The sequence below is a fragment of the Hemitrygon akajei genome, chromosome 10 (assembly GCF_048418815.1).
Source record: "Hemitrygon akajei chromosome 10, sHemAka1.3, whole genome shotgun sequence".
Lineage (NCBI taxonomy): Eukaryota > Metazoa > Chordata > Chondrichthyes > Myliobatiformes > Dasyatidae > Hemitrygon > Hemitrygon akajei.
Genome location: NC_133133.1, coordinates 25,018,544 through 25,031,041, shown reverse-complemented (window position 1 = coordinate 25,031,041; position 12,498 = coordinate 25,018,544). Strand labels below are relative to the sequence as shown.

The 12,498-nt window shown below is 37.4% G+C and overlaps 1 protein-coding gene across 1 annotated transcript in view; it reads left to right on the top strand.

The window, feature by feature from the left end:
• LOC140734231 (forkhead box protein O1-like) overlaps positions 1 to 12,270 on the top strand; it is a 44,517-nt gene extending 32,247 nt beyond the window's left edge. The window contains exons 2-3 of the mRNA XM_073057921.1: positions 1,539 to 2,806; positions 5,185 to 12,270. Of these exons, the coding sequence (XP_072914022.1) occupies positions 1,539 to 2,795 (1,257 nt within the window). The 3' untranslated portion in view covers positions 2,796 to 2,806; positions 5,185 to 12,270. The remainder of the gene's footprint in view (positions 1 to 1,538; positions 2,807 to 5,184) is intronic.
• Positions 12,271 to 12,498: the final 228 nt, after the last annotated feature.

Below are 12,498 nucleotides of genomic sequence, written 5' to 3'. Positions count from 1 at the left end.
ATTTTTCCACTCATTCTGAAATCTGAAAAATCCCTGTGTGTGTGTGTGTGTGTGTGTGTGTGTGTGTGTGTGTGTTAAGATGTTGATACTTTTGTATCCCTTACTGTTGATAAAATTAAAAAGAAACATGAAGTGGAAAAGTATGGCACTCCTGCCATATCTTATTGGCACAACTGTATTTCCCACAGTTACCGATCAGCAACTTCCACATTTGCAGCTGTGAAGCCAGTTTTGCCATTGATCTCAATAGAACAGTTCAGCACAGTACAGGTCCTTTGGCCCACAATGTGCCGACCTTTAACTTTCTAACACTACTCTCCTATTTTTTTCTTTCATCCATCTGCCTATCTAAGAGTCTGTTAAATATTCCGAATGCAACTGCCTGTACCACCACCCCTTGCAGCACGTTCCATGCACTCAGCTCTCTCTGTGGGGGAAAAAGCATGCAACACTATCTCTGACATCCCCCTGTACTTCCCTCCAATCACCTTAAATTTATGCCGCCACATATTAGCCCTGGTGTAAAGGTATGAGGTTCTACTCTGTCAGTCCTCCTTCTTCTACTCCTCTATCAAGTCTCCTCTTGTCCTCTTTAACTCAAAAGAGAAAAGTCCAAGACATGCTCTTTAATGCAAGCAGTATCCTGGTAAATTTCCTCTATGTGCTCTCTAAAGCTGACCAATGGTGTAGTGGCATGAGTACCGGACTTCAAAGTCCCAGGTTTGAATCTAGCTGGCGCCTTGCACTTTTTCCATCCATGCTGTGTTGAGTGTTGAACTAACAACTGCCTTGTGAAAAAAAAACACAAATACTAAGGAAACAGCAAAAATCACAAAACATGAAAAGGAACAACAACCCTCTCTAAAGCTCCCTCTTATTTATTGTGGCTTACTGGAATAGTTTCCCTATCCTGCGATGACACTGGTGCCAAGCTGTATCAGCACTTGCCCTTCCCTTGGACTACATCAGTGATGTGGAGAGAGGGAACCCGCTGCATGGGCAACAGCCAGTTCTTCAAATCTTCCTGCCCAGGCCTGCACCCTGGAGAGGACACAGTCCACCAGAGGTGCAAACCCGCGATCCCCTGGAAGAGATGGCTGTCTAGTAACTTTCCTGTCCGACAAAATACAGTAGCTACTCTTGGGTCTGAAAGAACAAAAATGACTTCGCAAACGCCATGCATATGGGCTCCTTTGAACTGCAAAATCTTTGTGTGATCCTTGACTAACTCTCTGAAATAACAACAAAAAAATTTATTGTTTTGGCAATGAAGGAACGAGTCAACTCGGCATGTTCTTGAATATAATTTTTAAGGAGATTGAATGTAAGATGTGTCTTTCCAAAGAAAAAAAGTGTAACTTCATATTAAAACAAAAACTGGAATGTCTGAAGTAAGTTGGAAGCTTTTCAAATGTAATGGTGAATTGAGCTTTCGAGAAGTAATGTTTTGGATATAAATTTTCAGTGAGATTAAACTATTCTGGTTAAAAGTTTTTCTGCAAGTATTTTTCTCACCTATTTTTTAAAAATTCTTTCAGAATTCCATTCGACACAACCTTTCTCTGCACAGCAAATTCATCCGAGTCCACAATGAAGCAACAGGAAAGAGCTCTTGGTGGATACTTAATCCTGAAGGTGGCAAAAGTGGGAAGTCGCCCAGGAGAAGAGCAGCATCAATGGACAATAATAGCAAGCTTGTTAAGAGCAAAGGAAGGGCTGCTCGGAAAAAGGCTGCCCTTCAGGCTGCTCAGGAAGGAAGCGCTGAGAGCCCTAGTTCACAAATTTCCAAATGGCCTGGAAGTCCTTCCTCTCGTAACAATGAGGATTCTGAGACCTGGACCAGTTTTAGGCCAAGAACGAGCTCTAATGCTAGCACATTAAGTACTGGACACCTGTCCCCTATAGTGCCAGAACAGGATGATCTGGAAGATGAGCTCCATGCTACACTAGCCTACCCCAGCTCTTCAAGCAAGTTACCATCAACACTCACCGAAAACATAATTGAAGAACTTGAACTCATTGACAGTTTAAACCTCATGTCACCATCATCTGCATTGTTGCCAACCCAGCAATCATTATCTGCTGGCTTGATACAACAAAGCTCAAACTATACATTTAGGTCACAGAGCTCTGACTCTGGGTCAAAGGCCTCTGCCTATGGGAACTCCTTCTATGATTCTTCTGATCTGACGTCTGTGCAGAGTCACTTCAGTGTACCCACAACTCTTGAAGCCCTCCTGACTTCGGAGTCGCCAGCTCATACAGATGTGATGATGAGCCAAGTTGACCCCGTCATGCCACAGACAGGTGGACGACTAGCCAGTGAAAATCTTATGCTGTTGAACATCGACTCTATCAACAGTCCATCTGCAGAGTCAAAAATTAACCAGCCAAGCCAACAAGGAAAATCTGCAGGATCACCAGCCTCATCTATTAATATTATACCTCATGCAATGAATATGCTGGGACCACCACCTGATGCAAACCAAATGCCCACTTTGAAGGCTCAACTCCAGACCCCAGTGAGCCAAGCTCTGCAAATTGATCTGTCATCCACTATCAACTCAAACGGCAGCAGTAGCTCTTCAGGAGGAGTGAATATGAATCATGAGAATTTCCCTCGAGATCTCGATTTGGATATGTTCATGGAAAGTCTTGACTGTGATGTGGATTATATAATTGATCATGATCTCATGGACGATGAAGGACTTGATTTCAATTTGGATCCTATTGCCACGAATCCATCTTATCCCAACACCTCACAGTCGTCTTCTCGTAGCTGGGTGCCAAGTTAATTTCAATACAGGTAACTCTTTTCAACCAAAATTGGGATGACTGACTTAAATGTAACGTTCTAGCTTTAATTCCTTAAAAAAAAATTAGCCTCTGTAAACATAAAACAGATTTGCCATCTAATATAGTTAATTTCCTTTGCTAACAAATCACATTACTGCATATTGACCAGTGAATATTACTGAGATAGATGACGAAGCAATTATTACCCTTCTACAGTCAGGTTTATTATGTGAAATGGAAACATCTGTAGGCAGAAAAAATAATATTTCTGATACAGGTATTGAAAATGCATGAGAGTTACCTACACGATAATGTTATTGCCAAGAAATTGTCTTTTGGTTTCAGGTAGAGATTCCAGCCATCAAGTGTAAATATTTCAAAACAACTAAACACTTTCTATAAAAAGAGATGATTGTCTTTAATTGTCACGTACGTCGAAAAATACAGTGAAAAATATCATTAGTGTCAAATCAAATCAGTGAGGATTGCGTTGGACAGCCTACAAGTATTGCTATGCTTCCGGCACCAACATAGCACCACAGTAGTGTAGCAGTTAGCTTAATGCTAGTACAACTCAGGACGCCAGTGTGTGGAGTTCAATCCTGGCATCCTCTGTTAGGAGTTTGTACATTTCTTCCCGTGAAACGTGTGGATTTTTTCTGCCCAGTCCAAAGACATACTGGTTTGTAGGTTAACTGGTCATTGTAAATTGTCCCATGATTAGGGTGGGTTTAAATCAGAGGGCAGCGCAGCTCTGTAGGCTGGAAAAGCTTACTCTACGTTGTATCTCTAAATAAATAAATAGCATGCCCTCAACTCACAAACCCCAACCTTAGTCTTTGGAATGTGGTAGGAAACTGGAGCATCTGGAAGAAGCCCTTTCGGTTACGGGCAGGGCGTAAAAACTCCTTACAGGCAGCAGTGAGAACTGAAGACCAGTCTGTGATCACCGGCACTGTAAAGCGATGTGCTGACCACTGTGCTACTGTGCCACCCCAGTCTTGCCTTACTGAGTTTGGACAAATTGCCGAACTCGACTGAGATGGCAAACTTCTAAATAGAAATTAAAGATGGAGAAGAAAAGGAAGCAGACTCTGGAAAGTTCATTTGCTGTTTACAAACTTTGGTGTACTTTAATTCTATGATGAATACAATTAACAGTTCCTAGCATTTCTTTCTGAAATTTTTAGAATAATTTAATTATAATCTGAATGTCTTTTTTAAAAAAAGGAGACAAAATGACAAATAGACTTCTAGAACTGACCTGTCTCTCTAACGAAGAGAGCATTCCTTAGAGAGGCATTAATAAGTGGTTCTGATTAATAAGCTAGTACCTGGTAGTTACCTGTCTTCATTGAAAATGTTTCCACTTTGACTTGTCTGATGATTAATTTTTCATAGCATCAGTACTTATGTCAATTTGGAACAGCAATAGCTTCTGGACTGGGTATAATTTACAAATGAATGAAAGATTTTTCACTCCTGCCACATCAGAAGTTTTAGTTTTAAATATGTGCTGCTTTTAAACGTCATTTAATCCTATTTTTAACTTTTCTTGGGACAAATTTCATACTCAGTTGATAAGCAGTTTTTTAAATTTAATCATTGTGCAGCTACAACAATAGAATGTATAATGAAAATACTTTAGGTCTATTAGAAAATGGTTTTATTTAAATTTTTATTTATTTATTTGGTTTTTATCTCCTAATATACCTAAATTCTTTATGCGTTCACATTACTGTGGGATGGCTGCAAGAGAAAATGGGGAGTGAGGAATTAGTTGGGAGTGGGAGAGAAATGCCTTGCTCTTTGCATTCCCCCTATCACACTACCTTTTCCAAATCAATCTCTTTTTTGCTCTCTGTCTCTCTCATTCCAGATCTCCTTCTGTTCACCCTCTCGGTCTCTGATCTTGTAATTATTTTTGTCCTTATTTGGGTTCCAAAATTATAATAAATTCTGCAGATTGATAAATATTGGTTGATCAAAGATTATTCGCTTTCATAATGTATTGCATGGGAGCTGGTCCACATGTGAGCCCTCACTTGGACACAAACTCTATCTTTTCCTTGCAGCATGAAATAAGTAGGAAATTTGCTTTCAGACATTTAATTAAATCACTGTATCATATTCAGTAGAGGAGAGTTCTGTGTGGTGGCTGCTAATGGATTCTTTATTTTTTTTAGTTTTCCTTTATCCTTTGTAGAACATGTCACCATATAGCTGTTGTGGGGAGCAACTAAGTTTAATAATTCCTTTGCGCAAGTTGAAGTTAAAAGCCCATATACTGTACAGTTGCTGTCACTGAAATTTTAAATAGCAATAGTTATATCAAAGAAATAAAATTGATCATGGCATCTTTCACTTAAGTGCATCTTTTTTTCGCAGGTTTGTTGTTTGTCAGCTGGCAGTCATCTGTCTTCACAAAGAAGTTTTATTTTAAACTAATCCAGGAGTCGAGTATCCGTTCCTGTTTATTCCAACAAATTCATCCAAGAAGATATTTTCCTTCTGTCATGCACTCTGATTCCAGTGTGGTTGAAACCTATCCAAAATCATTTTCTGGTGTGATTCTGGAATGTCATAGTGCCAACACAATCCATTTGAAAATGCTTATTACATTACAAAGGATTTCTCGGAAGGAATTGCACATACTGATGGGGATGTTTATTTTTGTCTGGTTCTAAACTTCTGGTGCAATGATCCTTGATAATGAAAATAGTGCAAATATATAGGATCCTAACAGTTGAGCAAAAATGATTATCAGAACTTTTTTTTTAAAGTGCAGAACATTTTTTTTAAAAAAAAGCTAATTGGTAGCAAACCATTTTGTTCTTTTAGAGCTTGCATTGAAACACTACGTGGAAGTAAGTCATTCAGATTTCCAACAAAACCCCTCAAAATAAATTTGCAATACTCACATGAAAAAATATTAATTGAGCACAAACCATTGTGTTGGACAGATGAAGCGAAACATCGCAAAGAAGCATAGAGTATGTAGACTGAGGATTTCCTCCTCTCTCTCTCTCTGACACCTTTGACTGCATTCAGCATACATGCTGTTTGGAACTTAAATTGAGTAAAGTCAGAACTGTTTGTAAATAAGGATTAAAATGCAAAGAAAATGCAGACATTTTCCAGTAAAACTGTGGTGACATAAATTCCTTTTGGAATAGATTATAATTTATCCAACCCATTCTAGCAATGCTAAGGCATTCAACCCAATCTGTAATATTATGCACTCATTCCCAATTCCGTACATTAGTATTATACATTTTAAAGCCAACAAGAAAACCATTAATTATTGCGTAATTTCATTTTAGTGTGCTTAATCTGGACGTTTTGATTCCGGCAAGTAAAATGTTTAGTCCCCTCTCCCCTATTGATCTCACTCCATTCTTTTAACAATTGAATTTAGAATTAATTGTCCAGTGAATTTTGGAATCCTGTGTAATAGCCCATGGCTCATTCTTTGAGAGAGGGAGGTTGATTTCATCATGCAATGTTGCTTAATGAAGGGGAATGTGAGCAAACCTCACAAATTTGGGAAATTTTCCTTCATGTCAAAAAAGCAGTTTGACTGAAATTTGTACTATTCTCCATTTAAATTGTGCCTTCTACTTAAGCACTTAATTTTGTCCAGCATCCTGGTATAGTACTGGGATTAAACACATGGCATGTATGTCTGTGTCCTTATGACTGAACTGATCTCACCCTCCTGGATACAGGCTTTGTTTCCATGAAACATGCTTTTTAAAATGCCCTTGTTATATGTAAATTCTAAATGATGTTAAGTTGCCATTGGTGAGATTTTAAAGCAAGACCAAATTGTTCCTCTAGGATGGGCGTAACACGTTCCAAAACAATCTTTGAAAAAGAGTGTGTTCTTTCAACGACTTGGTTAATATTGACTAGTATTATTAAAGCAAATTGTCTGGCAATGTATTTTATGGCAATATGTGGGATCTTGCCGAGCTCTGAACAGCTGTTTTATTTCCCTACAACATTGGCTAGACTTCAAAACTACATTATTGGGTGAAATATACTTGGGGAATCACTTGATGTTATGAAAGGTGCTATTCTCTCTAATTGAAGAAGATCTCCTATGTCACCCATATGTCCATTGCAGAGGAGGAAGTAAACATGTTGGTTGATTTAAACTGTGTAATTAAGTCAAGAAGTGGCTTTAATTCTACGAGATAATGCTCTGAACTATAAGCAAGCCTAAAGCTGTCAAGGATTAGTTTGCATAAAAACCCAGGAGTGATTTATGAGTCACCAAATAACTTGGATGTCTTCATAAGCTTAAAGTTTATAGATGCTGAATATCAGAAATCACTTCTGGGGCCTAATGTATACACTAAGGTTTATAAAATTGAACTTGATCTGCTTGGGGTTGCATTTCTGGACTGATGTTTGGTGCAGTCACACAAGCCCAATGCACTCTTCGTGAATTCATGAGGATGTTCTTGCTGAAGGATTAAGAATTGTGGCTTGATCACCTGCACACTGTATCAAGAAATAATCTTTATTGAAGTTTGTTAATTTTTACATACTATAACCATAGATTTATAGTGTACATAGTACCCAAACTGCTTTCATCCTCCTCAATCCTACTTTATACTCATTCTTTTTCCATGAAACACACTCCTTTTTAACAAAAATATCTTTTGCTACATGCAAAATCAGAAGAAATAATGAGGGAAATTGTGAAATTGAATTGAGAGGTGATTCAAACCAAAAAATGGTTTATTTAAGAAGTTAGTACTGGGTGATACAATTTAAAGTTTGTATAGATGGTGTAAGTATAAATAAGACAATGGAAATTGGAAGTGTTTATATTTTACCTCTGGGCTAGTGTTAACTCAACCCAGATTTGCAATGAAAGTTTAGAATTAGGTTGTGAGGATTTATTTTTATGAATTACTATTGTTAATTTTGAATGCTTCCTTGCAGCCCAAAGCACTCCTCTAATTTAGCACTAAATTATGAAACGCCCTCAGACAATTGGTGTCTGGTGGGAAGAATACCAAGTAGTGGTATAATCTTTAACATGAGGCACTTTTATTTAGGCTTTACTGTGCGCCGAACTTGTGAGTTTTGTCAATGACCTTAGATGTTGAAAATGACTATTGTTTGAATTGCCAGCTTTAATGTTTTTAACTTAAGGAGCAAGGTTCTCTTTTAAACGATTCCTGGAATGGTTTTCAAAGAACTCCCTTCTCTCCCAATATGCTCTCCTGCCACTTTTTCAACCTCCAGTAGTTGAAGTTCGAATTTTTTTAAATTGCCTTTTCATTGCCAGACAAAAAGAAAAAGATGGGTAATCTTATCTTTTATAGTGGAGGAAATTCTTTTGGGAGAGAATTCTACCTGCACATCCCCTACCCCTTCTTCATTTTAATGACTATTTAATAACAATTATAGCACTTAATCCTCAGTTTGCTGTAAAACAGCTTGTGGCCCTCTATGGTGTAGGCTGTTGGCAGGTGTGCTGAGGTTGTGATGTTTAATAAGAGGGAACAGGCACAGGAGTGATTGGTGGTCACCGTTGCGATTCCCAGTTCTGCTCGTCTCATTCACTGGCATGTAAGTTTTAAAAAATGTTTTTATATAAAACTACCGAGGATTAGAGTCGAGCAGATGTGCATGCCACATAACACTAAAAACAAACTAGTTCATGGAAACAAATTTTTAGACCTTTTGCGTTCGCATAAACCTGCCTTTACCTCTCAGGGTGATTCTGATTATATTGCTAGTATCAAAAAAAAAAACAAGGCAAGTGTGTTTTTGTTTTTGCTCTTTAAGGGCAGTATGCCAGATTCAAGTGTTTACAGACTAAGTTAATTGCATATACATTAAATGTCTTTACTACATTTTTGTCCTTTTTAAACTGTTAGCTTCAGATTTTGCTTATAAATGAAGTTCTGACTTCATTCACTAATTAGTAATTTTGTAGATTCAAACACCTTGACTTTTAAACTTGAACTATTTTAATTTTAATGCTTTGGCCATTTCTAATATGTCTCTATAGACTTTATTTATGCAAGCTAAAAAAAAATTAGGTTTAGTTTTCCTATCTCCTGCTCAGCCCAGGGTATTCACTCCGTTTGTGTGCATGTAAAGTTCTGACAGGAACCAGATTAAAGAGGTATTCTCCACACTGCTGCAGGATATGGGGTTTCTGTTTGCAATTTCATCTTGCTGCAAGATTTCAGCCTTTTGGGCAAAACTGAATGAGTTTCTGCATCTTCAGAAGAGGAAAAGCTGACGTATCTGGGCAGATTTTACTCATCTTTGTACAACTTTTCCCACATTTGAAAGTGGTCTATACTTTATCTTTGCCTTCAATTGTTAGGGAAAAGTGGGGAGATGCATAGAAGGGATTGAAATAGTACTTTCAAAGAGGCGAATAGGAGGTTGGTTGTAGAATGCAGGCAACTCCTGCATATAGGTGCTGCACTGAAAACCCCACAGTCATCTTAAATTGAAACAATGGCTCCATAACCCAATGCTTATGACATGTCTTGTGTTTTAAATAAACTTACATCCGTTGAAGCTTTTTGCAGAAAAGACCCTTTGATGAGCAGGGTTAAGGAAGTTCCCTTGTAGGAATGGTGCATACATCTAGCCATAACTTCATTTCCTGATGAGGTAGATTACAAATAGTGTTTTACTATACAGTCTCTTCAGCTGGATGCAAATTATTGGTTGTGGAAAGACAAGTGTAAAGAAATAGAAAATAACCATAGTCTGCTATTAGAGTGTGAACTTTATAGTCTCTTAGTCTAATGTGTTTGGATTTTTTTTACAATTTTATCTTTACAGTAATATTTTCCTTTCCTTAAAATACTGAATAGCCAGAGTGTTTCATGAGACCTGGCTATTATCAGGATAATGATTAATGACATTTGCAGAGCTCCAAGTGAAATCTTTTGGAATAAAATAATCTCTGTAATTTTTTTTTACTTATGCATTTAAGAGTATTCTGTATCTGTAAAACATTCATGTAAATGCTCCATGTGGTACTATTTTGGTACATGGGGTTTGCAACATTAAAGTATATTTTATGAATGTGTGATATTTTATACCATATGTGATGATTTCTGAGAAATATATTCATTGCAGAAAGAAGCATACTTCACACCCTTTGTGAGGTTTTGTTTAAGAGTAAACTCTGCAATAGTCAAACAGCCCTCTTGGCTCTTCTGGGTGCCCATTGTAAAATTGAGTATTGCATCCTACCTCTTTTCCCATCTTTTTTACCATTCTTCCCCCATACAACATACTCCTCCAGTCTTATCCTTTCCCTCGACCTCTGGAGGGAGAAAAATGCAAACCTGTGAGGCAAAAGTTTTCTCTCTTCTCTTTCCTCCTCCTCCCACCCTGTCGCTAAGATTTGACATGAGACATTTTGCTGCCTGGGAGAGGTCACCTTTACCACTTAAGATCATTTAAGATATGTGAGAGCTGGAGATTGGTTGATGCTTCTATGCATGAATGAACATTAACCTTGGTATTTTCTCTCATCCCTCCCTACTCCCTGCCAGAACCAAGGTTAGTGAAGTTAATTATAAGTGAATGCATCTCCCTGAGTGCATTGCCTGATATTTCTTTAATATTTTTTGGACTGTAAATGATAGCAACCATACATAAAGAATTTACTGCTTGAGTAAGGTACTAAAGGAGGCTGCTGCAGATGGAATCGCGATGCATCATATGTCAGCATCTTTGAAAGGAATGAGAAAATGTCTTTACTCGTAGGGTCAAGCCTGAGTGTAATGCGCCACAGAGTGGAAGGATGAGGTTTCACGGCCATAACTTATAGCAGTAAAGGTTTATGATTTGAATCGTTCAACCACAGGCTGAAATTCACAGCTGCTGCGTACTCACAAGGAGAGATGTAGTTACCCTGCATTACTTCCTAAAGTCACGTATGTAATTGCTCTTCATGGTAGTGTCAACAGTCATTTTCAAGAATAATAAGTGAAATAAAAATAGTGTATTGATAAAATATGTGTCCAAGTTGTTTCGATGATTTTATTATTAATGTGTCGAGGAATATTAAATTCTCCCACCTAGCTCCCACCATCCCTTTTGCAAAACGTTGGTCAATGAACCCTACTTGTAAGGAGAGCTGGCAGGAGTTGTAGCATTAATAGTGGCATTTTAAGCTTGAAGTGAAGTCTCAACAATTGGCCCTTACTGGACTTGATAAAGCTCCTGTTAATTTCTTAACTGTATTGCTGGTACGTTCATTTAAACTATTTAATTTGATTTGGACGTGATAGCAGATATTTGTACTTTTGCCTGTGGATATATTCAAACATTTCTGGCTGTCAAGATCAATATAATGGCAACTGGTTAACTTGCACTCTGCACCATGTGTGCACTACTCAGTTTATGAAGATCGCAACCAGTCCAAAGTTGATTATCTACTGTACAGAAGAGACTGCTTGCTGCACAACCATTGTTTGTCAAAGTTATTGCATTCAAAAGGTTGACGAAGATACAGTGCCATTGGAAATCCTGACAGGAAATGTTTAGCAAGTTCAGAAACTGCTGGTATAGATCAGTTGGACCAAACTTGTGTCTCTACATCCTGGTTGTAAGGGTTGGATATGGGAACTCTAAAGGTGTGATAAAGTGCTTGAGCATTCCAAGGCTTCAGTATACCACGGCATTTTGAGACTTGACTCTGGTATTTCTACTGCAAATTTATTGGAAAATAATTTGCAGTGGATTTCAGGGAGATAACCAGTTATCATTAATCTCGTATTTTAAGGCATTTTTTTAATATATAAATTCCAACATCTCAGAACACAACTTGTTGACTCCTTGCTTAGTGATAACCACACTCATGAGTGCACTGTGTGGTACTAATACAAATATTTTAAACATTTTAGTGGTGCTTGATCTTGTACATTCTATAAAAGAAATGCATGTCAGTTATAAACCTAATGAATGAAGAAAGCAATGGGTGCGTGATGTATGTGATCAATAATGATTTACAGTTAATGTATTGTATGCTTTGCCTGTTGAGTAATCCATGGCAGTAGCACATTTAGAATGGTCATATAAATATTATTTTAAATGTTAACCCAACTGGATATTTTTAATATTAACTACCTTTAAGTAGATTTATGATGTCTTGAGAGAACTGACATCATAACTTGTGTTTATTGATTTATTTTTATTTCACTTATTATAATTGTGTAACTTGTGATGCTGTTGCCATATTGTTCTAATGTCCATCTCTATAATGCTTGGTACTAATATTTCTTAAAAAAATCATAATAGATCTGTTCAGGCACAGGTTATCAAAATACTGTGTAGTCCTTTGCATTTCTGGTAGACTAAATATGCATTCTGTGATTGATTTTTTAATTTGAAATCCCAGGAAAAAATTGTATACAATAGAATATTCTGCTTGACCATCAATATTAAAAAAAAAGCAAGTTTTAATGAACAGAATTTTCTGTCATTTTTTTGTCTGCATTTACATGACTTCTAGCTGCCACATTGAACTTACTGGCGTGAATGCATTTTAGTATCTTGTTATGCTGATTCTTCATTGTAGAGTATGTTTTCACATTGTTGTACTACATCAGCATGGAACTGCACCCCTCTTAGCTTATTTACAGCATGTACTGCAGATGTTGGAACCTTGTTTGATTTTTTTTTACCCCTTGCTGGAGTTCC